We start from the raw sequence: 27,361 nt of genomic DNA, 5'->3' as shown, positions 1-27,361 counted from the left end.
CAGCGTTTTGCTTGCCGGTGCTCCCGATTAACTTCAGAGCATGCAGTCCGGGAAAAAAACACATGAAATCTTTCCAATATTATGAAATAAGCAGGAATTCCCAAACAGATGTTTTCCTTTGTGGCTAAAGCCATCAGAAGACAATCACTGCAGCACGGCTCGATGTGCCACAGGACCTCCAAGGCCCTACGGCGGGGATATACGTTTACCTTTTTGCCTCGCCTATACTGACCACAAAAAAGCACAGGAAAAAAAACCACGTTCCATTTAATTGCGGACGTTCTCCAGAGAAGAACGCTCGTGATTAAAAAGAGCGGTTTAACGTTCAGCTGACGTGACTCTCAAATTGCTAGCAGCTATTCGAGAGCCTGCATTGTGACTCTACACTCCTGTGCTACTGCAGGTGTTCTTATTATCCCGCAAAGCACCTGCCTACCAAGCAGGATGGCAGCGAAGATCTAAAGCGTCGCCGTGTTAATATTTAAAAGGTCCATTTAGAAGAGGCACGCAGCTCTAGCAATCGCAATATACGCATGCAGAAGGTAATAATGAGGCTGGGATGTATTTCTAACTGCCTTCCCAAGCCCGAATTGCCAAGTTTTGGGAAACAAAGCACTTTGCTTTCCACTGCATAGGGGTGAGCGGTGGACGGGGTCGGTGGGAGGGTTGAGGGCTGCGGTCCCACTGGGACTCTGCTGCTCTCCAGACCCAAAATAATTCATGTGAAAGAGCTCGAGGCGTGGGGATCTACCACAACGGAGATTAATCTGCTGTGCTCCCAGCCCAGCAGACGACGGCCGTAACCTCCCGCTGCCTTTCCACCTTGCCAGCCCTGGGGATGGGGAACGTCAGAGGTCTGTGCCTTTGCTCTGGGACTTGGACTTTATTTCTACTTTATTAGCCAGGAAACAGATCCTTTCCAGCTTGGCTAAAGGCCTCGGTATACAATCTCTCCCCAGAAACTACGAGTTTCTCGTTCAGCTGTTAGACACCATCCTCCACAAATCACCCCACAGGAACCGGGGCCAGCAGCCGAGGTAAGACAACCAAGTTGAGGGTTCGATATTTAATGCCTTCCTCGTTGAAAATAAATAAATAAATAAGAAGTTCTACTCGTGCTTTTATTTAATTTTGAAACGAAATCCTGCTTTTCCTTTCCAAACTGGTAAATGAACATTTTTATTCTTAAGTATGCAATTCAGAAATAATTCTGATTCTCACCGATTGCACTTTATATGGGAAAGCAAACATAAAGCAGGCCATCTGAGGTGAAGGCGCGGTCATAAAGATGCCATGGACTTTGACAAAGTTTAATTTTCTCCCTTGCTGCTTTGCTGCTTTCTCAGTTACGGCTGGGCATAATGCAAGAATACGAGCAAAATTCATTTTCAGCTCCTAGAATTCACTGTTACCCCTACAATACTCACCTGGCTACTTTCATTCATTGCAATTACAGTTTTGTTATGATCCACTGTTGCCCTTTTTATTCTGTGAGGAGGTATTTGCCATCTAAAGTCTTCAAATAGAAACCGAGGAAATCGATATTTTTGCACCCGTACAAAAATAGATGTTTACTGAGTGGTCTAAAAAGCTATCTGAGGCTGAAGCTATCGGACACGAGGAATTTGGCCTCAAATTCACTAATGATAATGAAAAAATCCAGGAGACAAATATATGAAAAAAAAAACAATAAAGAAAAAATTGGGTAAAAAAAAATAATACAAAGACTGTCTTTGTACAACACAATAAATGCTACCTGCCAGCAAAGAAATCAATGTTCCCTTGAAGTGAAAGTATATTTTATTCCCAAAGCATTTAATTCATCAAAAACCTTGCAAGGTTGTACCATGTGAACACTGACCTGTGAACAAGTACCAGAGGTTGTTTGGCTCCAGCGTTTCAATCTCACCCCTGCGGGTAGTCTTTCTGTGTCGGATTTTATAGCCCGTAATAAATCCATTTTGAGTGCCTGGTGGTGGAGGCAACCAGCTAACTTTGATACTCTGTAAAAGAAGAGATATTACTGCTGATTTTATTATTATTTTTTTTGAGGAAATGACAAAAGTAAAGCGGATAAAATGAATGAAGTAAGGAAAAAGAAAATGGCTATTTTTTTTTAAACCAACTTTCATTCAACTTTTTATATCGAGAAGACAAAAATCTGAGAAGATTCAAGTGATGGCATGAAGAAAACTACGCACTCGCTGGCAGTGGATGGCTATACAGACAATGGATTTATATGCTAAATTTTCTCCTTTTTCGGGAATTTTTCATTTCAACAGGCCACTAGAATACCCGTGGTACTATAAAGGTTGAGCAGACACTGTGACTCGTTTCACTTTCCAGCCCAAAGTGCCCAAGTCTCACCTTTTTGCCCATTGCACACATCTATCACCCTGAGCATTTCTAAGAGTTTTGTGCCATTTCAGTTCCACCGACGGTCACAGAGATGTCACCGCCCCCTCGTCACATCCGTGTAAAGCCAGTCAAACCTCCTGGGCAGAAACTTATCGCCGATCCCAACTTGTAAGAGAATTTTAGCCGGACCAGAGCTTGCAGCAAGGCAATTAATCACTAATTTTGTTCTAACTTTGCTTGTCTAGATTGTATGGGGCTCATTCCTCACCACGCTGTGCACCAGACCCTGGCATGCATCACTCCCCAGCTCAGGAATGTCAACGTCTCTCTTTCCTTCGCCCTCTACCACATCAGTTGCTTATCGCAAAGGGATCTTTCTCCTTCTACTGTAACGACTTCATTTCTTCAGGAACCTTTTCTGAGGGACCTTATCGAAAGCCTTTCGGAAATCCGAGAGAATGGTATCAACCGGATCTCCCTGCCCATGCGCTCCGTGATTCCTTCAAGGACTTTAATAGGGAAGCGAAGCAGGACTTCCCTCGACAAAAGCCGTATTGATTCCCCTCCGTCATATCACGTCCATCCGTGTGTCTATTCATTCTCTTCTTTATTAGCGCTTCTATCAGTTTGCCCAGGAAAAGCACTCGATTCACTGGGCTGGACTGATCAGAGAGCTGATACTGTACATCAACCTTTTTTCTCCTAAAACAATCCGGGCACCAGCAGTTCCTTGCAAGTCTCCGGTCCTTTGAAGGTTTTACCCACCAGGATATAAGGTCTTCACGGTGTGAAGGGTTTCTCATGGAGCAAGGCCACAGAATTATCTCTGCACTGGCTCTTACAGCACTGCACTACGGGTTTTTAGACAAAAAGAAAAGCTGACCACATCACAGTGGATAGTTTTTGACCAAATACAATTTATTACCATTATTGAGTTGCTTAGGCCCTGCATAAATATGTTATAGCGCATATCAAATTAATTATTGCAATAGAGAAAAATCAATGTTGCACATATATTGCCCCGTGATTTATGGTTACAATCAATTATACATTTCAAAATCAATACCTTGGGTTTTCAGCGCGGAGTGAATTAATGCTGGGGTTCTTACATTAGGGCAGAACAAACGCCATTTTTCAATTGTGAGAGTGATTGTTTTAAAAACAGATTTGGTCGCTTTGCATATTGAAATTGCCCACATATAACACATTTATGGGGGAACGCAAACACCCCAAGAGCGTCTTTAAAACATTTCTGCTGACAGCTCCGAGGACGTCTTTGGGTAACTCGTTGTGTGCTACCGGCGCGCTCCCAGGTCTTCCCGTTTCTGCGCGACACTGAGCCACCTTCTCATCGTGCCCATCGGGACCTCAGCATCTGTGTACAGCCCCAAGGAGAAGACATTTTGCCCCGTTTCCCAGCAAGCAGAGCACCTGGGTATTTTCTCAGGGGAGGAGGAGAAATTCCATACTGCTGACCCTTCTAAGAGCAACACGAAAAGCTCTTCTCGGTCCCCATCCTACGGCAACAACCTAAAACCAGGATGAACAATCAGAAAGGAGGGCAACGCACCGCCTCACGGAAGAGTGAAAGCAGAACCCCCGTAGAGTTATTTACCCTCGGACCTGGAGTATCCTGAAAAGTTGGAGATGATAAAAAGTATACGTGGAGAAGAATCAAGAAGTGGAGGGGCAGAAATGCCTTCAGGGACCTTCTGCACAGCTCGTGCAGGTTGCAGGAATGATTTGTAGATTGAAAAATCCTACTAGAAGGGACGAATCACATTGGTCTCAGCTTGGAAAATGCAGCAACATCAACTTTTACCCAAGTGTACCGCTTATAAAAAATTTAGAACTGACTCATGTGATAAAGAACAGGTGAGTTTGAACGAAATCCTATAGTTTGGGCGACCTCCCGATGAGCTGGAATTTTGGGTGAGGATTTCTGGATCTTTGCTGTGTCAAACCACAGCCTCCGTGTTGTCAATTTATTTCAAATACTGCTAATTTCTGAACTGCATGTGAGCTAGGACAGCTAGGAGGCCCCAAGGCGATTTGTTCTCCTCCAGGAGCAATACTGTTGGCTACGCTCGTTCAGAGGAAGGGCTCTTTTGGAAATAGAGTTACTTGCAAATGTAACAACACTTGAGCACTGAATCTAAAGCCCCAGAAGAATGAACCAAGAGGAGAAGGGAGGTTTAAGCAAGCGGTGTGTCCTGGGAAGGGCCAGACCTGGTGGGACACCGGGCTCTGGATGCTGAGACGTCATTTTCCAGAAGGGGAGCAGAGCAAGAAGCGTGCACAAAGCTGGGTAGCTTTCAAAAACGCCCCCTGCTTTGATTTTCAAGCTGCAGTGACAGATAACTCGGAGCAATTTTTTGTCAGGTTGCCTCCACAAATAATTAATTTCATTATTTAAATATTGAGTCTTAGTGCTAGCCTGAACTTGGCACCGCAATTTGGTTAAAAATGGGAAAAACAAGAGTTTCGGCCCAAGCATGCAAGCACTTGGAGCCACAATACCTGCGAGTGCTGAGCAGTTTTTTGAGCCCCCAAATATCCTTCTTTCTGCCCCAAAGTCAGCAGCGATTGCCTCCTCTCCCTCCATGGCAGCCCTCGCAGAAGCAATGGGTTTGACCGTGCGCCCAAGGCAGAATAAATAAGATCTTCCTTCTGATCAGAGGAAAAAAGCGAGTTCTTTACGGATTCACCCAAAGCTGTCACTGCAACGGCAACCGTTCACTTCACCTCAACCTGGTCTCCATGGACACGACGGCGATGGTTTTTATCAATAGTGCTTAACATGTGCCCCTTTGATCCGGGGAAATCGATGACTAACATGCTGCCGGGCTCCTTGTTCTTTCTCCTGCTTAGGAAAGAGCGGGAATGGCTAGTGCTCTAATCCTTCCCGCTTTAGCCAAGAGGCGACTCGCAGAAAGGAAATATTTCCTTCCTATTCCATCGGGATCCCTTTGCAGATGGTCCTTTGGAGGCTGCAGACCACACAGCTTTCAGTTGAGCCCTCCCCGATCAACTGTACCTGATAAACCTTTTCAGAGCGAATAGATAGCGGCGCAACGGATCTAGCCAAACCCGAGCTGAACCTTTAAAATCTTTCCTGCAGTTCCCGAAAACCCAGGGTATTTTCATTTCCACGTTTTCATGATTATCTACTTAGACACCAAGCCAGAATAAGAAAAAGCTGAAGTATTATCTCTACGTTGCTCAGAAATGCGGAGCATCAGGAATCCCATTAATCTTACCAAATCAACGTTTCTGGACGTGCAAAGGCCATTTGTCTATTTTAGTCAATGAACCTCTGGACGTAAATGCTCGTTTAGAGTAAGAGGGACTGTTGCGAATGTACGCAGATTAAGCATCCAGAACACACCTCGTCGTAAAAAGCTGGAAAAAAATCGAAAAGGAATAACTCGATGATTTCATGCAACAACAGAATGGGTTATTAGTCTCCACGTACGGCCAGCAGCAACAAATAGCCCATTTTTCAGTCTAACTATGACCCGTGCACGAGCTGGGATTTGAAATGAATTTCCTGAGCAAGGCGGCAGAGTTGGGAGCCAGTTGTGTCCTCTTCTTGGAGAACTGCCTTCGCGTTGCTTCTACATGGAAACTAGGAATTACCTCCGGTTACCTCCGTAACGTGTCCGGAGATTTTGCAGAGCTCTCTGGAATCAAAACTAACCTGAACAACTCAGGGAAACCAAGTATTATCTCCCAAATCGGGTATGTCTTGAAAGACAGACAGGACTCACGAAGGGACTTAAAGAAGACCGGATTTAAAAAAAAAAACACATCAAATCCTCAGGTGCGCTTTAGAGCAAGGCTAGCGCTTCGGGCTTTGCGCAAACATGGAAATCGATGTCTCATTTGTGCAATAAGACGGGCTAAGCCTGGCATAACTGCAAAATAACAGATTTCAGCAAGAAATGAAGCATCCTGAGGTGAAGTAAAGGGTGCTTAACGTACCGCCACTTTGCTAGGCGCGAGCTCTCTCTTGAAAGAGAAGACAAATTCCCGGGAAACATTTATCATATACCATGCACGTGGCACGGGAGCTGATTATCTTTATCTGGACTGTCAAAACCATTTACAAGTCAGACCTATGGAGCCTACGGAGATCCCGTATGATGACTTTAATGAAATGAGGGTATCTTAATTTGAAAGGCATTATTGTTATTGCTACAGGAGAACAAACTAAGATCTGTTTTTTTGCTGCCGGCGTTTTGATCCTCGTCATTTAACGCAATGAAATGTGTGCATACAGTGAGATTCAGGCACAGAGCATCGAGTTTGCTCCCAGCTGGGGAGACGTTAGCTTAGACCTGTGTGGGACCCAGAAGTGCTGTCCAAAAACCACGGGAGGCTGCGGGCAAGGAAAGAAGATGGAGAGCCCTTCACAGCGTGCACCGTGAACTCCCAAAGTCCTGCTAGAAACATCTGAAGGCACCGGTGGGCAAAGACAACGGGGTTTTTCACGTGATGGTTTGCAAGCTGAGGAGCAGAAAGGATGAGTTTGGATACTTTTTTTTTTTTTTTTTTTTCCAACCAGTTCAGCTCTTTTAAGTCTTTTGCTCCACCACTTCCCAGCAGCGTGAATCCTCGCCTTTGATCCCACACCTTCGGGAGCAGCCCTGGACTTGGCCAGGCTCAGAAACAGCTGCTGGGAGTAGGTAGGAGATTGGAAATGACCCCCTCTTCGGCACATCCCCTTCCCCTGCCACATGCACGAGGAAGAGGAGAAGGGGCTGAAGGTGGGAGCTGTGTTTCTCCCACCCCACCGCATCCATCCCGGCGCCCCGGGCATCCTCGCTCCTCCACCTCTCACAGGTGAGGGCTCTCACCTTTCAACCAAGCCAGGAGCTGCAAATTAATTTACAAATACACATTGAAGCTGTTGGTGGTTGCCTTGGCTACGAGCAGTTGTAAAGTTCCCAACCATGGTGTTTCATAAAACCACTCTCGCTCCCAAGAGAAGATAATGAGAAAAAAAGCTGGGAGGACTGCTAAGGTATGAAGACCTTTCCAGCCAGTATCGTCTTCTCCGGGTATTTCTCTTCTGAGCTACGTCTCCAAAGAGGTATTTTATTAAAACGGCATGATCAAATACTTAAAACCACTTGATTGCCACAGTCTTTAAAAAAAGATAAAAATTAAAAAAAAAAAAAAAGGAAAGAAAAAAGGTGATAGCAAAGAAGATATACTGGTGAAAGAAAATTAAGGATAAAAAATGCCTCTGGGTGTCTTTGCTAACTTGAAAAGAAAGAGAGGATGAAACATAACCAAATACAATGCTTAGAAAAATCAGACACCTTGGGCAGAGGCTTATGATGGCAAAGGAACAAAACAAACAGAAAATGGTGAGCTTTGACAACAAATAATGAAAAAAAAAAAAGAATTTTCTCTCTCTCTTCAAGTGTAGAAACTTCTAAGGCAAAACAGCTTCCAAGATTTTGTTCTAGATATTTAAAAATAATCATGTACAGTGCAACCGTGCACTTTTTATGCGAGTGACATGTGGAATGCCAAATTGGGTTTGGGTTCCAAATGGGGTGTTCAGCCTGGAGAAGAGAAGGCTCCGGGGAGACCCTACAGCAGCCTGCCAGTACCTAAAGGGGGCTGCAGGAAAGCTGGGAGGGACTTTTTGTTAGGGGATGCAGTGATAAGGCAAGGGGGAACGGGTTTAAACTAAAAGAGGGGAGGTTTAGATTAGATATAAGGAAGAAATTCTTTCCTCAGAGGGTGGTGAGGCACTGGAGCTGACTGCCCAGAGAAGTTGTGGGTGCCCCATCCCTGGAGGTGTTCAAGGCCAGGCTGGATGGGGCTTTGAGCAACCTGATTTAGTGGGAGGTGTCCCTGCCCATGGCAGGGGCTGGAATTAGATGATCTTGAAGGTCCCTTCCAACCCAACCCATTCCATGACTCTAACCACTAAACAGGGCAGCATTTTTCTTTTCATTAACAGGGATTGCTCAGACCAATAATTTTCCCATTTAAAATAATTTCAGTATTTAAAAATTGGTGAGATTCCTCCCAGGTAGCGAAATTATTTGACTTAACCCACCGGCTGATGGTGAGAAAAAGGAACACCCAAAGCAGACAACCCCGGTGCCCGGCCAGGGGATTGCTCGTTTTCTCCCCATGGCACAGGAGAGCTGGCCTAACCATGGGCATCTCACTTCTAGAAGCCAAAATTAGGACAGGGGAATCTGGCTTTCAGTTTCTCCTTGTATTAACTAAGCAGAAAAGGGCGATAACTTTTTCTATTTAAGGCATTGTAGGCCCGTTTTGACATTTCATTTGAGAATTCAAACCAGCTCGTAAGAACTTTGTACGTATGTTTGAAAACAAAACCCTCTGAAGAAACTAAGAGATGCCGCTTACTTGAAATGCTCTTTATTTGTAAAGAACATTACACTCGTGAAGATTTTCAAAGCTTTGGCTTCTCATTCAGAGTCAGACTACTAGGCTTTCATTAAGGCAGAAAAAAAAAAAAAAAGAAAAACCTGCAATAGGAAAATCCATCTAGTATGTTTTCAGAGCTGTAGCAATACATTTCTTTCAACTCATTCTTGTGCCGATGACACGGTTATTTACAAGAACCTGTCATACATTTGCTCAGCTGATAAAACCACTTCGGAGCTGTTGCACTGTTTGCAGCTAGGCACGGGGAATGTTGAGTATCGCAGTAAAATTCATCTTCCTCCTTCCCAACACCTGCTAAACACTGGAAACTTGCAAAGGGTTGCAGTCGGCTGCAAGAAGACCAACTGGAACTTTACAGGTCCAGGGATCAAAGCAACTATCAATACTTCAATCAGGTTTTCAATTACAAATGCATTTAATTGATTAGCACTTAGCAGCACCTGTAGTTGGCTATCACTTTAATTACTGATTATACTGATGCTGATTACTTAGACGATATCTGCCTGAGAGCCTCATGATTAAGAGTTTATAAAGCAAAGGGCACAATAATTTCAAATTAATTAGGCTATTAAGATTCAGATTAAAATCAAAATCTCCAGAATATTTTAAAAAATTCCATTTTAAATAATGTTAATGCAAGCTCCCTTACCGCCTTGTGCTGATAGATCGGTGCCTGCAAATCACTCAAATGCAGCCAGCTCCCTCTTATTCCGGGGGAATACCTTCCTGGAGGTGATCTCAGGGCTGAAAAGGCACCAAAAGCGCAGCTGGCTTCAGGCGTGCACAACTGGGAGTTAAAATGCCCAGCAGAGGTCCTGTGCCCACGACTGGAGCACCGGATTCTCTCTAAGCTGTAACTCTGATCTTCTGTAGTTTTTTTTTATCAAGCCTCTTATAATCACCTTTTTGCAGTTCCAACATTTTCGTAATAATAATACCAAAATTGTAACTGCAGTAGAGGTGCACGAGTCTTAATGTATATGCAGGTTACTGCAGTAAGGCGGCATGGGAGTGCACGCTATACCTGCTCCTCGTGATGTACTATTAACCTGGAGGGTGTCTCCTGGGCCCCTTACGTAAAAACCATACAGGTAATTCCCCAGCAGAAATGCTCAGATTTAAAGGGCTAAGTGGGTCAGATAAAATACACTCTTTTGGGTATATAGCAGAGGTGAGCTTCTAAAAAGACCCACCTGGTGCTACTCAGCGTGCCTGGTGCACTGGAACAGCTCCCCAGGCCCAAGTAAGAGCACCGAGAGAGGGCTGGAAAGGGATTTGGACAGCACTGTGAGCAAACAGCTACAAAGAGGTAAACGCTACAAATGGGCACAAAGCTCCCGTTGAACTGCTCGAAGACGGAAGATGATGACAAATAATCCCATTTAAAAGGCCGGGGAAACTATAAGATATGGAAATACCCGCAAAAGGAAAGAAGAAATGCCAAATATTTCTGGGGTTGGCAGTTGTTGTGTCTGAAGAGTAATAGTGTGGATTGCATATTTCATAACCGGTGCTCAAACGGATCGATTCCTAACTAAAGTTACAGTGAGACGTCCCAAGAGGCCTGACCACGGCGTGCACACAGACATTTGGTGCTAACGTCCCTGCAGACACCTGTCCACCACCACTGCCAGGACCACAACTCCCTTCCCCAGGACCACGTAGCTTTTTGGATGCTACATCTGCACACCAGCACTCTCCTTGAAGAACACTGCTACTTCCAGTTGGTTTTCATGGGAATTATAGATGTACTAAAGGGTGACAGAGGTCAGAGAAAGCAGGACTTGAGTAATGGGCTATAACAAAACCTCGTCTTCGCTTCTGCATTATTTCCTCTCTCTCACGTGTGACTTGGACAGAGGATGGTGGGGAAGATCCTCACTGCTTTGCAAGAAGTTATTTTTCTTCATGTTGGTTCTGACGGACCGTTTTTTCCTTAAATTTATAAACAGCTGAATTTCAGAGCTTAGTAATAGTTATCTACAAACGTGACTTAATAGACGAGATGTTCCACCTCCTTACGTTTGTGAGCAGTAGCGTTCTTATCTTAGAGGTAGAAACTAAAGCAAGGATGTGAGGTAACCTCAGAAATAGTGCAAGATACCACAGGAGGTATCAAAGATACCTCTGGAGGGATGGCTTTGTGATACAAATATTCCTCGTCCCTACTCCTCACCTCTAGGAAGCCGGCTGTTTCAGCCGCCCCTATCACCTCCCCGGCTGCGGCCTGCTCCGCACGGGAGCACCTTAAACACCAGCAACGCCCTCCAGGATCCAGAGCACGCCTCACTCACTCATTTAAGAACAGGCTACAGATAAGCTGTGGCATAAACAGGAGCTCCAGGGAAAGAAGTTCAGCTTCATCCCCTCAACACACGGTGCTGTTCTGCTCCCCCTGCCCGCCAGGCCGCACTCCTGTGTGGGGTTGGCCCAGGCTGCCCAGAGAGGGGCTGGGGGCTCCTTGGGGACATCTCCAGCCTGGGCCTGGGGCTGAGCACCCTGCTTGGGGGGGTCCTGATGGGGCCAGGGGGGGACCAGGGGCACCCCGAGTGGTCTATGAGTCTGTATCCAGCAGAAGCGAAGCCCCTTCCGAAGAGGTGCAGAAAACCAGTACAGGAACGGACATTGCTACCTGTCCGTGTGGCGCTTAGTTGCTTTCTTTTCTTTTAAGCGACAAAAAGCACACCTCGAGAATCTCCTTCTTAAGTTTTGCTGACAAAACTCTCTTTCTTAAATTTCTTTGACAACATCCCCGAGCTGCGTGCATTTTTTTGTGCGCGCTCTATTGAAAAATGGCGCTTTGAAGTATCTCAAAGCTTTGTTACATCCACTTATTCACAGAGAAGTGTTACTTTTCCTTTTGATTATACAAACATATCTCCTGTCACTAAGGTTTGGCCCTGAATGCTAATCAAATGGGTTTTCGTGAAACCAAATGGGTTTTCATGAAACCGTGTTTTAATGATCACGCAGCCGTGAATTTTACCACTGCCTTTTCATCAGAAGACCCGAAATACGAATATGTTCTGACCTTGGATCCGATTAAGTCACTGGAAGAAGTTCAAATGTAATGGTAAGGGACGGTTCTGTCCCTATTCGCAAGTTAGTTATCAAAGAACTGGCCGAGGAGTGCTGGTGATAGCAAGACGTAATCGAAAACCAAAATGGAGTGCCACGACCCTCAGGTACGCTTTCAAATTCCATCAAATACTTGTCAAAACAAATCGTCAGCTCACAAGTCTCTACTCTCACCTCCCGCGTGCCGCTCTTACGTGCTGCGACATCTGCAAGAGAATATTCTTTATTCAGTATCTTGAGGCCAGGAGGCGTCCCACGGGACTCAATCCCATGTCCCGGGTAGGGTGGCGGCGAGGCCCCTCGCGCTGCGGTCCCGTACCGAGCGCGGCCCAGGAGCTGGGGGCTTCTCCCATGTACAGCAAAGTTATCTGAACAGAGGGGCAATTCTCACGGTTCACGTCTCCGGCAGCTTCAAAACGAGAACGTAAAATCTGGCATTTCACGAGAAACGAAGGCGCTCTGACATTTTCCCTCGGGTAAATCAGAACCCTTCATCTGTCCCCGCCGCCCAGGGCGATCCCGCTCCAGGGTCCCATTCCTCAGCCTACGTTTATTATCTTAGCATTTTTAAGCCTGCCCACTGCTTAATTCCTCCACGTTTCATAGCCCAGGGCTTCTCATATTCATGGACTCTGATTGTGCTCTCGGCTTTCCAATTCTCTAAAACGCTGGCTGAAATACAAAGGTTGTCCAGGTAGCACATCTTGCCTTAAACACCTCCACCTCCAGCCAGCTGTGAAAATACATAATCTCCAGTAATTATTTCTGTTTTCGCTTCTACATTTTTAGCTTAATTATGTTTTCTTTTAGAATCTGAAGCACTGGAGGTCCCCGTAATTATCACGGGACACAGACACACCAAATTTATCTGGGAAAGGTAAACGACTAGAAGTCACTAGACAACCTAACACACTACATTGATTTTTAGGATTAATAGGAGCATAAGCCTTTAAATTTTGCACCCATTGGCATCTGTTTAATTAAAGACTCTGCTTTCCCTGTGGACATTCAATAACGCTGAGATGGGCTCCAGAAAACATTGACTCAGATGTAAAAACGTGTTTTCTATTTTCTAGCTCTAGAAAAGGAGTTAACATCTCTCTTCCTCAATGTGGGGTATTTTTTTGAACTTAGGAGAAACAACCCCTAAAATAAAGCAATTATAGCTATAGGTACATATATTTATATGTATGGAATCCATGCTGTGATGCTTGAAAGTACAATATGTCAATGGCAAAAAGCCATACACGCCACCGGAGAGCAACGTTTCAATAAACCGGACCAGAATTTGCACAGAATCATGCCAGTGACCAGCTGGGTTTCCCCGGGGTCGCTGCAGGCACTCTGAACTTTCTGGTGCGTACACGTCACGCTCCTTCAGCTGGTTTCTGTCTGCACTGTGCAAGCCCAGCCTCTTCTGCTGATACAAGCACAGACTGGCACGTCACCGTCCACCGAACACACAACTCTTCATGTCACGCTTTCCCTGCAAAGACGTAGGTCTTGTAACGAGCACTTGGCTTAAGTGACCTGCCACGGGCCATTTTCAACCACCATCACAGCTGCTGGTGGGTTACTTCTAGCACAATTTTTCTCCCTCCAAAAATCAGACCGAATCTGCAGAATTCAGTGAGATTTGCCGAGCTCTCTGCACACCCAGAAAAGATACGGGGCAGTTACGAGCTCAAGGCAAATCTGTTCGGCTTGAAGAGCTTGTTTGGAAGACCTCCTGTTCGATGATATAAAGGACCGCAGAAGGATATTCCTCTACAGTGAAGGACACTGGATCGAGTCCAGCCCCAACTGTTGTTTACTACTAGAGCAAAGAAGTTTAACTTTGCTATAAATCTGCTGCTGGACGCTCAGAGCTGGGTTCATCCCGGTTAATGTATGTATAAAACTGAAGCATCCCAGTACGTGGTCAGAGAAGGACATCTCATCTCTCTGAAGCACCCTTCAGGAGGTGCCTGCCCCTCGTCGCTAGCACAAGCAGGGCGATACATTTCCATGAGCAAATCAAGTGCCTAAATTAAGGCGGTACGGATCCGGATCAGCGCCAGGCGCTCCATTAATCTGGATTGAATCCGAGCCATGTTGGAAGAGACGTAAATATACCAAAATACTTTCCAATAGAGTGGAAAGCAACCGAAATGTCGATGAATCGTAGAACGGTTTTGGTTGGAAGGGACCTCTGGAGGTCAGCCGGTCCCACCCCCATGCAGTTATTTAACATTTATTCAGCTTATATATATATATACATATACATTATATATACATATAAGCATATATATATATATGCTTATATGCCCTCTGGCCGCTTTTCTTATTATCTCCCTGCAGACCACAGCAGGCAGCCCCTCTGCCCCCACCCTGCATATTATGGGCTGTACGACCCCTCAAAGTTAATTCGTGTCTGAATGGGATACAGGGGAAATCTGGTTCTGCCTGACCTTGAGAGATGGGACGGTTCTGTTCAGTTTAACACACAAAAAATGGTTTATTGAGGCACATTTTGGAGGCTTTATCGGATTTCCAAGGAAGAGGGAGACGTGCACAACACAGCCAGAATGAGCAAGCAGCCGAACTTCGATTACAGCCCTGCCACCCAGTGCCACTACATTAAAAAAGTTATTTTGCTTTCAGGAGATTTAATATCATAGCGTTACCAATAAAGGAAGGTACAATAGAGTTGTCGAGAAAAATGAGAAATAATCCCAGCTACGGGCCTGGCCAGAGCCAGGTCAGGCTGTGCTGAAGCACAGCAAAGAGACGCATCCAATGACCCAGCAGCCTTGCACCCCATCGCTACTCTGTGAATAGCTAATAAATACAGCACGTTGTAAACAGAAATTTCAGAAAATAACCTGTCCCACTAACAATGGGGTGGATTCCCACCTGACGATCAAAATTAGCTATCCCAGCTGGGCAGATTGCTAAAGAAATAGCTCAGAATAGCAGAGGTAGCACTTCTGGCAGTTTGGACCCTTACGGGCATGTACTTTCAAAGAAAAAGCTGCAGTGTAAGAATTATGCAGACAGTGACGTATTTGAGTCCTGTCTGCTCTCATTATCACGGGCACACTATTTATGCCCTGGAGGGAGAACAAAATGGAACAAAAATTCAAAGTTTCCAAAATTTCCCAAGTAACGTTATGGTGCCGTGCACAACGCGCTTGCTCCCTAAGTAAATTAAGCGACTGGTTTCAAAGCCAGTGCGTTTTATTACAGCAGACTGCCGTAACATTCGCCCTTCAGGGAGGAAATCCTGCAGGATGCCTCCCCATACCTTTACGGATGCCATTTAGGATCTGGAAGGTGGAAAACCCTGGCAGCAGCCCTGTAAACATTACCACCACATCTCATCCTACACGGTTTTCCTCAGCGCTTGCTAAGATGGAGGACCAGCGTGTGTATATTTTGACCTCTAGTAGTTTTACTAAAAGACGGAGCAAAGCAGCAGGTATTACAGTCACGATTAATAAAGATCACATTTGATGCTAGCGTGCTCTGGTGAGCAAATATGATGGTTTCTTTTTTTTTTTTCTTTTCTTTACCGTATCATTTTATTTGCAAGTGGTACATGACTGCTTGGGTACCATCCAGTAGATAAGAGGAAAATTTCGCTTCATAATATCACATTACATCGCTCATTTGCTTCAATTTTCTTTGTCACAAGCTTATAGGATGACGAAAGCAACCATTAAAAAAATTAGAAACCTTTACTCATGGAAAAACAGGCTCGGAGGTTTTCCAGCCTGAGTAAATTACACCAGATGTCAACTCTTAGAAATTCCAGGCTGTCATTATTATGACATAAATAAGTATTTCGGTCAGCTGTTTTTATCAGCTGGGAAAACACGCTACAAAGCAAGATAAACAGCCAACATAAAATGTTGTCCAAAAATCCTGCCAACATCACCGAATCGCATAGCTCAGTCTTGCCATGCAGGTGAAGTCATTCGTACCCCCCAGATGAACCCACAGAGACACAACGAGAGCAGTTGGGGCTTAATAGAGGACTTTACAAGCACGGATTTCAACAGATTTAACGGCCTCATCAACTGGCAAACCCGTCTCAAGTGCAGAGATGTCCAAATGGCAGAACCTGGAGCTGTATTTCACCTCCTCGTTGTTCCTCACCTGCGTGAGGAAGGCGCAGTGGCGTGCAAAGTATGTACCAGAAGGGTTGAACCCTCTCATGTGCAGTATATGCCCCATGCCAAAAAATGCTTCTTCTCCTGGTGAATGCTCTGTGAACTCTATTTCAACACCTTATTTGGATGAAAGAAGCAAATTCTGGGTATTGCTACATGTAAATGAAGTATTACCGAGGGATGCAATGAAGAAGGAACGTGGGCGACTAAACATTCACAGCAAAGATCAGAAGTAAGTATATTAGAGTGTACACAAAAATATAGGAAAGAGTTTAATCAATCAATACAAAGCATGCGAACTGATTTGGAGATATTTAGTTGCCCAAACAGCGTTTACTACGCAGTTCAGATTTAGTGAATCCAAGCGCTTCAGCTGTTGCTGCAGATGATGACAGAGCCTCCTCTTCCTCCAGCTGATGTGGGAGATACCCAGCATCATTTGGATTCAATATTCGAATGATAACACACTAAATAAATACTGAGCTGTGTATTTTTCCATTTTAGGATTTCTGCAGACTACTGCTGCTTCGAAAAAGTGGTTTTATATAGGTATCAAATTTTACATACCGCATTTTTCTTCAGCATCTGAAGAAATACCACGGTTAGTAAACACTAGACAGCATTCTGCTCTGCATCTCCTGATCCAAAGCTCCCTAAAGTCAAGAAGATATTTTCTCTTTTGGTTTCAGCGGATGCTGGATTAGGCCCATAAATTGTATAAGTAGTCCTAAAACCACCCGCATTTACTCTTCCATGCTGAACTCTTCAACGCTAAACTTGTATATTGATGCAGTGGTGTACATCAACATCTCAAAAGATTACTCAGAGGGCAGGGGACAAATCAATTCCTGACAAGCCTCAGATAATGTCACGACAACCTCAGTGAATGGAAAAAAAAATATATATATATAAATTAATTCTCTCCCAGTGCCACCTAGTTTAAAAAAAAAAAAAAAGAGATCCACCAAAATAATCTGAAGAATATCATTTGAAGAATATTACTTGAGCATAAATACAGATTTTCGTCAGACTCTTTCTGAATTCGCTGTGAAAGATAACATTAAGCTTGTGAAGAGAGTTAATTATGCATTAAAAGGGCACGCCGGGAGTTAAGGCTACCTTCAAAACTCTGAAGCAAAGCTAATTCTGGCATGAATGATTCCATAAATATCACGCAGTTTAAGCCCAGAAATAGGCTGTTTTATAATTGGTTTATTCTCTAGAGACTGTCCTGGGGATTTTTAAGATGGAAGCACATATTCTTTTGGCTTCGGGAGAGCTATGGGATCCAAATGTGGCGTTTAGGGAGCCAATTTTGGTTTTACGTTTTTGTTTCCTAACACCACCCCCTTAGACACCAATCCCATTAGGCAAGGCTATGTTTATAACATTTTATAAAAAACCTTTTATGGCTTCCCGTTGTGTTGATTCTGTAACACAAATTAGCAAGAAACATTGTTCTCACTGCTTTATACGTGTTTTCAACAAGGAATAAGGAAAAAAAAAAGCACACAGAAAAGCAAGGAAACCCTTAGGTTGTATATAATTAAGACAAAAAGTCATAAAAAATGGTTAAATGAAAAAAGAAATAAACCTCAGGTCCTGATTCTCATTTAGACTGAGAAATCTTCCAACCGTTCTGGCTGCGCAGAAAGACCTCGAGGAAGGAAGAGCAAATTTACGGCTGTCTTCAGGTACCTTCGTGCTGCCAGCACGCCAAAAGCAGCTGCTGCAGGAGCAGGAACCTGATAAGAAAACTCCTGGAAACGGCTGTGTTTTATTTTCCAATTCTTTAGCGGTTGTACAGGGCCCCGCGGCACGTCAGGCTGCCACGGGAGGGCTCCGTGACGGAGAAGGGGCTGGGAGGGTGCCAGGGGCAGGACCCCCACCACGGGCACCCAAAACGCGGCACCACCAGCAAGGGGCTTCCAGCTCAGCACCTTTATTAGCACTTTAGAAATGTTTAAACCTTCATGAGACACCCACGGTGGCTTTGGGGGATGCAAGAAGTCTGCGCCCTGGCTGCCTTCAACACCCAGGCCAAATTTTCTAGGCCTTCAGGCCTGACTCTTCACGGCCCTCCACAGTTTTCAAAGTGCCTCTCCTAACAGATTTTGTGGAACCACAGCATCATTCAGGTTGTAAAGACCTCTACGATCATCTAACCTTGTCCCTTTCGTCCCTTTGCATCCCATTTTCCTCTCTATTTTGCTCCTTTTAATGAAGGGCCACGGTTCTGCTCTGCCGACTGTTTTCGTCCCGCCTGGGGCTAGCTCTGCAGTCAAACCAAAGTCACTGCCTCTGACTGGATCTGGCCCCAAAGCATCAATAAGAGAAGCAGTAATATCTTTTCCTTCCAACTTCCCATCCCAGCTGAAGCCTGTCCTGAGAATGACATTTCTGCTGAGACCGACTGTTCGCTAATGGACTCTATCCTTTTATATTTTGTCTCCAAAAAAAAACGCATTTCTAGTGGAAATTACTCGAAGAACAGTCCATAAAGGGTAATTGCCTTTTTTTTTTTTCCAAAGGTGATCCACACAGCCTGCCCATTCATCGTCGTTTCACAGGGATCCTAAGACCAGAGAAATGTTCGCCTCTATTTTTGAAGGAAAGTGAAAAACAACAAACAGCTGATCCTTATAACTAGGGTCATACAGGGTCTTATTCCACTAACAATTACATTTCTTTCTATTTATGGACAAAAGATGTAAGCAGATTTTATTTAATTTAAAAAAAATCAAATGAATGCTGCTACTGAACCATTCTTTCTGCACAGATCCCGTGATGGGGAGGAAGGAAAGACTTCAGCATTTACAACTCCAGAGCGACCACAGCCATATATGCCGTATTCCTGAATACGGCTCATTCTCACTTAAAATCACCCCTGAACGGAAGGATGAAACTAAAGGAAATCCCCATCCACCCCGTGGAGCACAGGGACTTGATAAAAACACCCAGACATCCAAATTGCTTCGGTTTTGCTCTAATGAACTCTAACCGCAGGCTGTGATGAAGACGTACGATCGCTTGGGCTGCATGCAAGCATAAACTACTCCGGGTTCCAAATCCTTCCTCCTGCTGCTCTTTCTCAGCTACCGATACAACATTCAAAGCAATACGGTGCTCAAAATACTTGAAATCTTTTACAGGACAGTGAAAATGCAGTCACTAACTTCACGGGATAACTGTTTTTTTTTTCCCTATCTGCAAATTCCCTCCCATTCCTGACACTCTGGGACTTATTCAGAAGACACTGGGGCCACTTGAATTGACCCATAAAAAAATGTTTCCACTAGTTAATTCTTTCAATAAATGCCATTAGTTATGCCACCTTTTGACAGACGAACTGTCTCCATCCCTTAGGAGCTTTCCTACCCAGCACTTAGCCTCTTAAATAGTAGGCCGAACGAAAAGCTCGATGGCTTCAGAAAGTTCACTCCGTGCAGAAAATGTGAATCCCAGTTTGACACCACACCACAAGGTATTCCCTTAGAATAAAAGGATAAATTCAGATGTCAATAAGTTCATAAAATCTAGATGGTGGTGTTGTGACTGGTCTTTGTACTCTCTCACATCGTCTCTCAGGGAAATTAAGGCCTGACAGCTTGGGTTGCAGACACCTATCCACCCATCCATTCACCCACCAAACTCTCGTTTTTAGCAGAAAGCTGATTTTCCTCTTCAAAATGAACGCCGTAAATCCTGCCTATATGTCTAGAACTTCAAGAGTAGGAAATAAAGCTTCATTTCTCACTTTCCCCCTATAATCTTCTGGAAGAAAGCTGCAGGAAGTTCTTAATATGAACCTTGTTTCTGGATAAATTTACCCGAGAGGCCTTTCAGGTCTTTATTCTAGTGGCATTCAAGCAGAAATCAGCTTTTACAGAGGCAGTGGAAGCTCTCAGCCAGGCCAAAATGTGTCTGGAGGAGCAGGCCTCATGGAGACCCAAGCACGAAGTGCTGGCTTTTCCTGACTTCAGAACAATTATTTCGGTGACTGGAACACAAAGGAGCCTTCTCCAGAGAAACAGACCCCCTCGAGGTTCAAGCACCTGTAATTAAGGTGCATCCTCTCTTGCAACACTGCCAAGGAAGAATGGAAATGCCTTCATTTTAATGGCACTGGATCTGCCAGGCCAATACAGATGTGACAACGCTGCTTTCATAGCCTGCGTGCAGGATGGTTTCGGTAAGAAATAGGTGTTTTCAGGGATTCTCTGGCATCGAAGCAGCCATTTCTTTTACCAGGATGTCGGACGTGCCCCGTCACGTTTCCTTCTCCCTGCTCACATCCGCCACAGGCCCCGAGCCGTGCGGTGCTGACCGTGCAGCAGCGGCAGGCGACGTGCTGTGCAAGACAATCAGCAAAACCACCGCCGTGACCAACCTGCTCGCTCACCGGAGACACTAAGTAAAGTTCAAGCACTGGCAACACTATTTACTGAGCTGCAGAGCAGAAGACAGTGTATAATATTGTCTATTATTCAAGATAAGGAAAGGATGAGGAGTACTAAATCAGGCGGGATACAGGGAACAGCTACTGCAGTAATTATCAGTGAGGTAAAATATGTTTGTTTGTAAATATCTTAACACAAAATCACACAGAAAGGTAGTAAGAAGTGCCAGAAATCCTTGTGATCGCTGTTATATTGGCGTTTTGTCGCGGTGTGTAGCACGGTAAGGTCTTGGGCCTGTGTTTGTACACGTCTGGAGTTCACATTAATGCAGGTAATAACAACAGCAGGTGCAGCGACGTAACTTTTATTTTGCACGCCCAGTCTAACGAAAATCTGTCCCTCAGGGAGCTCAGCACACGAGTACTGGGAGGAAGAGAAGAGCATAAAGTGTACACAACTGTAAATGTCAACGGCAAGGCAGCGCTCGCGATGGCACCCAGGGGCATAACGAGAAGCAGCGGAATAACATTAAGAAAGGGAAAATTTAGGGTGTTTCGGGAAAGACGGATAGCGATACCAGTGAGTTGTGTGGCAGGGACACTCGAGCAATCCCCCGGCTGATGCGGTGGGAAAACACCACCACTTAAACACTTTACAAGTACCTGGGGGCAGGGGGGGAGCGTTAGGGGAGAAGCAAAAACCAACCCAAGCCCATAAAACTGGCTGCTGGGAACAGCGGTACATTAGCCGAGTGGCACCAGAGGACACAAAAACTCCTTCCAGCTCTAATTTCAGTCATCTCGTAGGGCAAACCTTGACCAAGAAATTATTTGCTGATTCACCATGACCGCCGAAACAACCCTCTTACGTTCAAGCAGTTAACCTCAGCTACAAGTCCCTCGTACTCTGGCACAGCTGAGTGTGTAACTTCATCACCGAAAGAACAAATAAAGATCCCCCTTCCACGTTTATTCCTGTTTTTTTTTTGATGATTTTCTTCTTCAAAAGGTCAATATGAAAAAAAAAATATCTTGAATTCTACCAATTAAAATGCTACAGTGAAAACACCTAAGGACAATAAACCGACAGGGTACTATTTTTATTGATGCTACCTAATTCTTTGCAATTATTTGAGTACGAGAAACGTTATTTCATTAACTGTCCTGAGTAGGTGTTCTGCAAGACGCTGCTGTTTTGTTTCTGGCCTTCTGGTCTATGCTGAAAAATCAACAGAATTATTGAGCTTATGGGGAGAGAGACATTATTTTAAGGGATGGAGGGGCAACGTGCCTCCTTCACCCTGGTCCAAGGCAGTGGCTATCATCATCGCTCTTAAATTAATCGCAGCAGCTGAGCCAGGTCAGCACTGACCCCAGCTAGGAGCCCGGGAACGCACACCATTCATTACAGACACGCTTGCAACCAAGGGTGAATAAGGGAATATTTTCTCCCGGTGTTTTCTCCTGTACCAGCAGAACGAAGCCGTAACTTGTAATCACGGGAGCAGAATCTGGGAGAGTAAATGGGCTGGAATAGAGACATAAACCATGCGGAATGTGCGGGGACAGAGGACCTGCACCTCTGCATCGAAAATCGCCGTAATTACAGCTCTCCTGCTCCTGGAAGGCAAAATCAATACAGAGTTAATGGGGCTGCGATCCTGCCCGTGCAGCAGAAGGGGAGCAGAGCCATGGCCGTGCCGATACGCACCCTACAGCCCAGCAGAGAGATGCTGGGGTGACTTCCCCAGGCCACAAGAGTCCCAAGGAATGGGAAATCCTAGGGAAAACCATGGGAGGTGTGACACAAAGCCGGCTGCCGCATGCTGTCCCTGCTTTGGAACAGCTTTTTTCCAGATACGAGGGCTGCCCTGCATCAATCTCCAATCTTTCCATTTTTGCACCAGCTTTTGACTCGCTTCTTGTGTTTGTTTCCGACTGCCTTTTTGCTTTTCTACTCTAAATTGTTACAGAACAGGACACGTTTGTGTATTTCTTTTACGCAACGCACTCAGATGTTGCTGAATATCAAACACTCCTTAACTTGCTTGGCTCATAAACGAAAAATCAAGGTATAAAGCAGAGAGGGACAACTCTCTGTGAAGGCAGAAGACCCGTTTTTCACAACCTGCCCACTGCTGGCGGACGCAGCCACCAGCCAGAGGGCTGTGCAACCCCGTGCAGTGAAACTACAGTTTTCACACCGATGAAAACGTACCTTTTTGTACCTTCTGTGACCCCGAGCACTGAGAAATGGAAACCCCGATCCATGGATATGTGTCCATCCCTGGAGGAACACTCCTGATTTTTTTCTTTTTTTTTTTTTTTTCATTTGCATGCATTCTTCTTAACAGCGACAAAAAAAAAAATCAAAAAAAAAAAATCACGGAAAATGTCAAAAATCGCGTAAATCTGTACACCCCACTGCCAAGCTGCAGAAGGGAAATTTTCGTTCACAAATGGCACCGGGCCAGTATAGCTGCAGATGGTAAAAGAACATATTGCCAACGTATCCCTCTGCATAAAAAGCAATTAAAATATGATGGTAAGAAATGCTAAAGAAAATGAGGGAAGCACAAGCATTTGCCGTCTTATTCTTTTGTATACTAAATAATGCAATAAAAATAAAACCCAATTAAAAAAACTCTGCCGATGCTGCAAAAATCTCGTGGCTCGTTACAAGCCGTCGGAAATCAAAGGCAGACAGACACCCAAATTATCTCCCGTCTTGAACCAAGTGTGTCCCGGAATGAATGACTTCTGGGTTTATGGCAGGCTACAGCTGGATCCCGACTCGGTAAACTTTTACAAGCCCTTCCAAAATTTCTCGTGGCTCATTTTGTCGTGTATCGGCGGAGGAAAAGATCCTTGCCCTAATGAAATAGGTGTTTGCAACAAATGCTCGGCAGCTGGTTATGCGACTGGACACATCGCCTAGGCTGAACTCCTTCCATATGCTCTTATTTCCCTATGTGAGTGGCTAAAAGACCTTCAGAGGTCTGGGGAGCAGGGGAATGTGCAAAATAATATTTGGCACGGAACCTCCCTAAAATTAAATACGATTTTCCGCCTCTATTTCCGTACCAGTTTTTTCTTATCTCAAGCATTTTTGAACTGCCAGTCACTCAAACCATCCCGACTTCCAGAGTTTAGATGCGAAACCACAAAATATCGAGCTCAGGCAAAAGAAATTAATGAGTGTTTTCTTTTTCAAGGGTATTCTCTAGCGAATAATACCAGCTAACCGACTGCGCGCCGGGCAAATTGCTGGCTGGGGTGATTAAATCAGGGCTTCTCAGAAGCAACATGCCTGTCAGACTTCATCGAATTTGGTTACGTTAACACAGTTTTACTTTCTCAAAATGTAATTAGCAATAAATTCAATGAGAGCCTTAGATAACATCTTTCAAAATAAATAGGAAATGAGAAAACGCCGGGAGGGACAAGAAGGTGCTGTGGGAAAAGGGCACCAGGGGGAGGAAAGCACACCAACCCAGCAGGTTTTTGGTGTTTTTTAAACAATTTATAATTAAATAGATATATATAAATCATGTATAAATAGGTATATATATATATAAATATGTCTCTGTAATTCTGAGGAAGAGCCACGTAAGGTTTTTTCCAAAAAGACCCTGTGAAATGCTGCAAAGAGCACCAGCGGTTGCATTGCTCCGCGGGGGCTAGCGGTGCTCGGTGCAGCCAAAGAAAGTGTGCCCTAGACCTGAAGGACTTCCAGGACTTTAGGAACACGACTTATTCATAAGCTTCTAACTGGTCTTAGGATTAGAGGCCCCTGCATTTGACCGAGCCAACTTAATTCTCTTCTGTCTGTAAGCAAATGCTCTCGGGGTGTCCACGGGATCGGCTTCCCGCAATTAATCCCGATTCGCAGCTAATTCTAAAATCTTATTAAGCTCAGAAGAGGGCTGGCGGGACAGCCGCCTGGCAGCATCCGTCACAGCAAGGGTCTGAGGGATATCCCCAGCCCGGGCTGCAACCCACAGCTTCCCTCCGCTGCCTCCAGCCTGCCTTCACTGCAGCAAACCCACCCTTAAAAATAAATAGGAACAGAAGACGTGAAAACCACCCCAAAAATAAACAGGAACAGAAGGCGTGGCATGCCTATCCATTTTCAGGCAGCGTTAATCTCTACCTGGCACGTCCAGAGAGATAGCCCAGGCCAATAACGTAGAAAATAACATTTTTCTGCATAGAGCACAGCAGCTGCTCTGGCAAGCTCCCTTTTTCGCTATGCTTTCCCTCTGGTTTCGTTTCCATTCCTTTTTATGGCAAATAACAAACGGGAAATGGGATGTTGGTGCTCCAGCACAATGATGTTTGGGCTCTTTATTTTTTTTTACAAGCATATTTAGGCTCTGCACTCGACTGTGGCACGCAGCAGCTCCGACGAGGTTTTTAAACAGCTGGAAACTTCTGAAAACCTCAATAGGGATGCTGGATATAATGAACACTTAAGCGGAGCTGCAGAACATCCGTGCTGCAAATAAACTTATGAATATGCAGGAGATGGTGTGAAGTTTGTTGCGGGATATTGGGGGGAGCAGTTACGTTTAAATAGCAGGTAACGAAAGAGAGAGCAAGCAAAACGCGCGAGGTTTTCGGTTAAAAGAAACCTGTTTGATGCTGGAGTCATTGGAGGAGCAACAGAGGATGCTGAAGCAGTGAAACTTGGGGGACTGAATTCCCGGTGGGACTGGGGAAGACGACCGCCTCGGGCTAAAAGGCTCCAAAAACGTCAGTGAGAAACTTCGACCGCTTCTTTTCGGCCCCGATCAGGAGACAGAGCTCCCTGAGCTTTCCTCCTGGGCTTTCCATAGCATAAGCAACTTGCAAACGCTGATGAAATGAATTCATACGTTCATTTACCGGTTTATTTTCACAGCGCTCCCGTGGAAGGGATGACGTTATCCCCTTCTTCCACTCGAGTGGGGAAGATTAAGCTCCGCTGCTTTGGGGTGCCACCTTCCAGAGGGGAAACCTGGCCTTTTTATGGGAGTTCATCAAAGGTCGGCTGCTAGATGGCATGATCAAACTGAAATAACTCACGAGTCCATAGATGCGTCCTGTGAATAATGATTTAAAAGATTATAGTTATTTCTCGCACACACCTGCCTCGCTACGTTTATTTGCTCCCAAAACCTGATTGTTGAAGAGGCGTGTGGCTGAGCAGGGAATAACGTCGGTGCCGTGGGACGGGACCAGGCTGTGCTAAAGAGCTGCGCGGCTCCTGGCAGCTGGGAGGGGGCTGGTGGCTGCAGGATGAGATGCTGAGGACAGGCAGCAGCGCTCGGGGACCGTCCGACATGCAAATAATACTAAAACACCAGCGTACTGACATCGCTACGGACTGTTATGGCCTGGCAGCTGGTAGGGGATGAGAGGAGGCACGGAGCTGAGGAGCGAGCTTGGTCCTCCTTCGTGGTCTGAACAGCGTCATAAAAAATGTCATTCCCCCATTCCAGCTCCTCGAGGATGAAGATTTATGAAAAGGGAGACCACTTCAGCAACCCCAGGCTGCTTATCGATGGGTTGAGGACAGAGGAAAGTAAAAGGAATTATTTCAAAAGTGGGAAGTTACCATCCGGAAATGAAGGACCGCTGAGCTCTCGCGTGGATGCCCTCCTTCAGCGATGAACTGGCCCTCAGTTGCTGGAGTTTCAAGGAGGCTCGCGCTTCACCGAAACCACAGCTTTACATCTGAGGGCATCTGCATGGAGGTTGAATGCCCTTTCATTTATGTACATTAACCTTACAGCTTTCCTTAACCTGTCTTTGCTCTCAAAACAGGTCACAGCCCCGCTCCCGATGCTGCTCCTTGTCCTGCTCCCCCAGGATCTGGGATGCTCTGGGATCACGCTGACCATCTCCCGACGCTGTAGCACAAATCCTGCAGCACAGACCTTCACACCCCATACCCAAGGCATCCTTACTTTGCTGTCAGCGAGTTCGCAGAGCACTGGATGCTGCTCCTCACCTGCTCCGGTGTGTTTCTCCCACTTGGACTTGCCCGTGTTCGTCTTCTCAGCATTATTTGTGTCTTCAGCAGTGCTACTCCCTTTTACAACCCTGCTGTTCTTTTTTTTTTGTCCTTTTTTTTTTCTGATTGCAAGATGTTCCCCAGTCACAACAGTTCCAGAAGAGGCATTAGAGCGCAGAGGACTAAATAACAAAGAAAACCACGGAAAGCCATGTGCAATGAAATCTGGCAGCACTGCAAAATTAAAACAGAGCGAGGCAGAATTGGAGATGAGTGAATTATTTACAGGGAGTAATTTGTCTTCCTGTCTGCTTGCAGACAAGGAACTTGGTTGTTTCCTCCGGCTCATTCAAGAAATGTGAACAAAACGTTACTCCGGGATTCCCTGATACACGCTAAAAAGGTTGATAGAAATTCAACCTACAGGTCACCTAGGATTACGTCTGCTTCTTACCGAACAAGAGTGGAAGCTTTTGGACGGTGACAATTTGGATAATCTGGTTTCTGCCCAGCAATGCCCGTGGTCTGGGGCTTTGGCACCGCATACCCTGTGCAGTTGGCTCCCATCAGGGCACAGTAAATAATATAAATAACATAAACAACATAAATATCATTGTGCTCCTGGACAGAACGAGCACTTCAAACCATCTCATTCTCCGTGAACAGGAGGAATGTAGAAGAAACTTGGAAATAATTGCACTTGCTGGCTCCAACGTGCAATTCTGGAAGGCACTTAAATCCCGAATTCGAGGCCGAATCGTAACGGCGATCAGAAAAGTGACAAACACCTTTTGAAGACGCTTATGTAACTTCGAAATGAAACAGGACTTCAGCAAGCTACGAATTTTGGGAACAGAAAGTAGGGCACTGCCACAGACAGCTGGAGCAAACCCACAGAATTAAAACCTTCGCTCCTAAACCGGCGGGGATTAA

The 27,361-nt window shown here is 45.2% G+C and overlaps 1 protein-coding gene across 13 annotated transcripts in view; it reads right to left on the bottom strand.

The window, feature by feature from the left end:
• The window catches only part of DCC (DCC netrin 1 receptor), a 425,812-nt gene that overhangs the window by 84,156 nt on the left and 314,295 nt on the right, over window positions 1-27,361 (bottom strand). For all 13 annotated transcript variants that reach the window (XM_066988962.1, XM_048079751.2, XM_066988960.1 and 10 more), the window contains one exon: window positions 1,862-2,003. In XM_066988962.1, coding sequence (XP_066845063.1) covers window positions 1,862-2,003 — 142 coding nt within the window. The remainder of the gene's footprint in view (window positions 1-1,861; window positions 2,004-27,361) is intronic.

Source organism: Anser cygnoides, chromosome Z, assembly GCF_040182565.1.
Source record: "Anser cygnoides isolate HZ-2024a breed goose chromosome Z, Taihu_goose_T2T_genome, whole genome shotgun sequence".
Taxonomy (NCBI): Eukaryota; Metazoa; Chordata; class Aves; order Anseriformes; family Anatidae; genus Anser; species Anser cygnoides.
The sequence above is the reverse complement of the archived record's forward strand: the minus strand, read 5'-3'. Positions and strand labels throughout refer to the sequence as shown.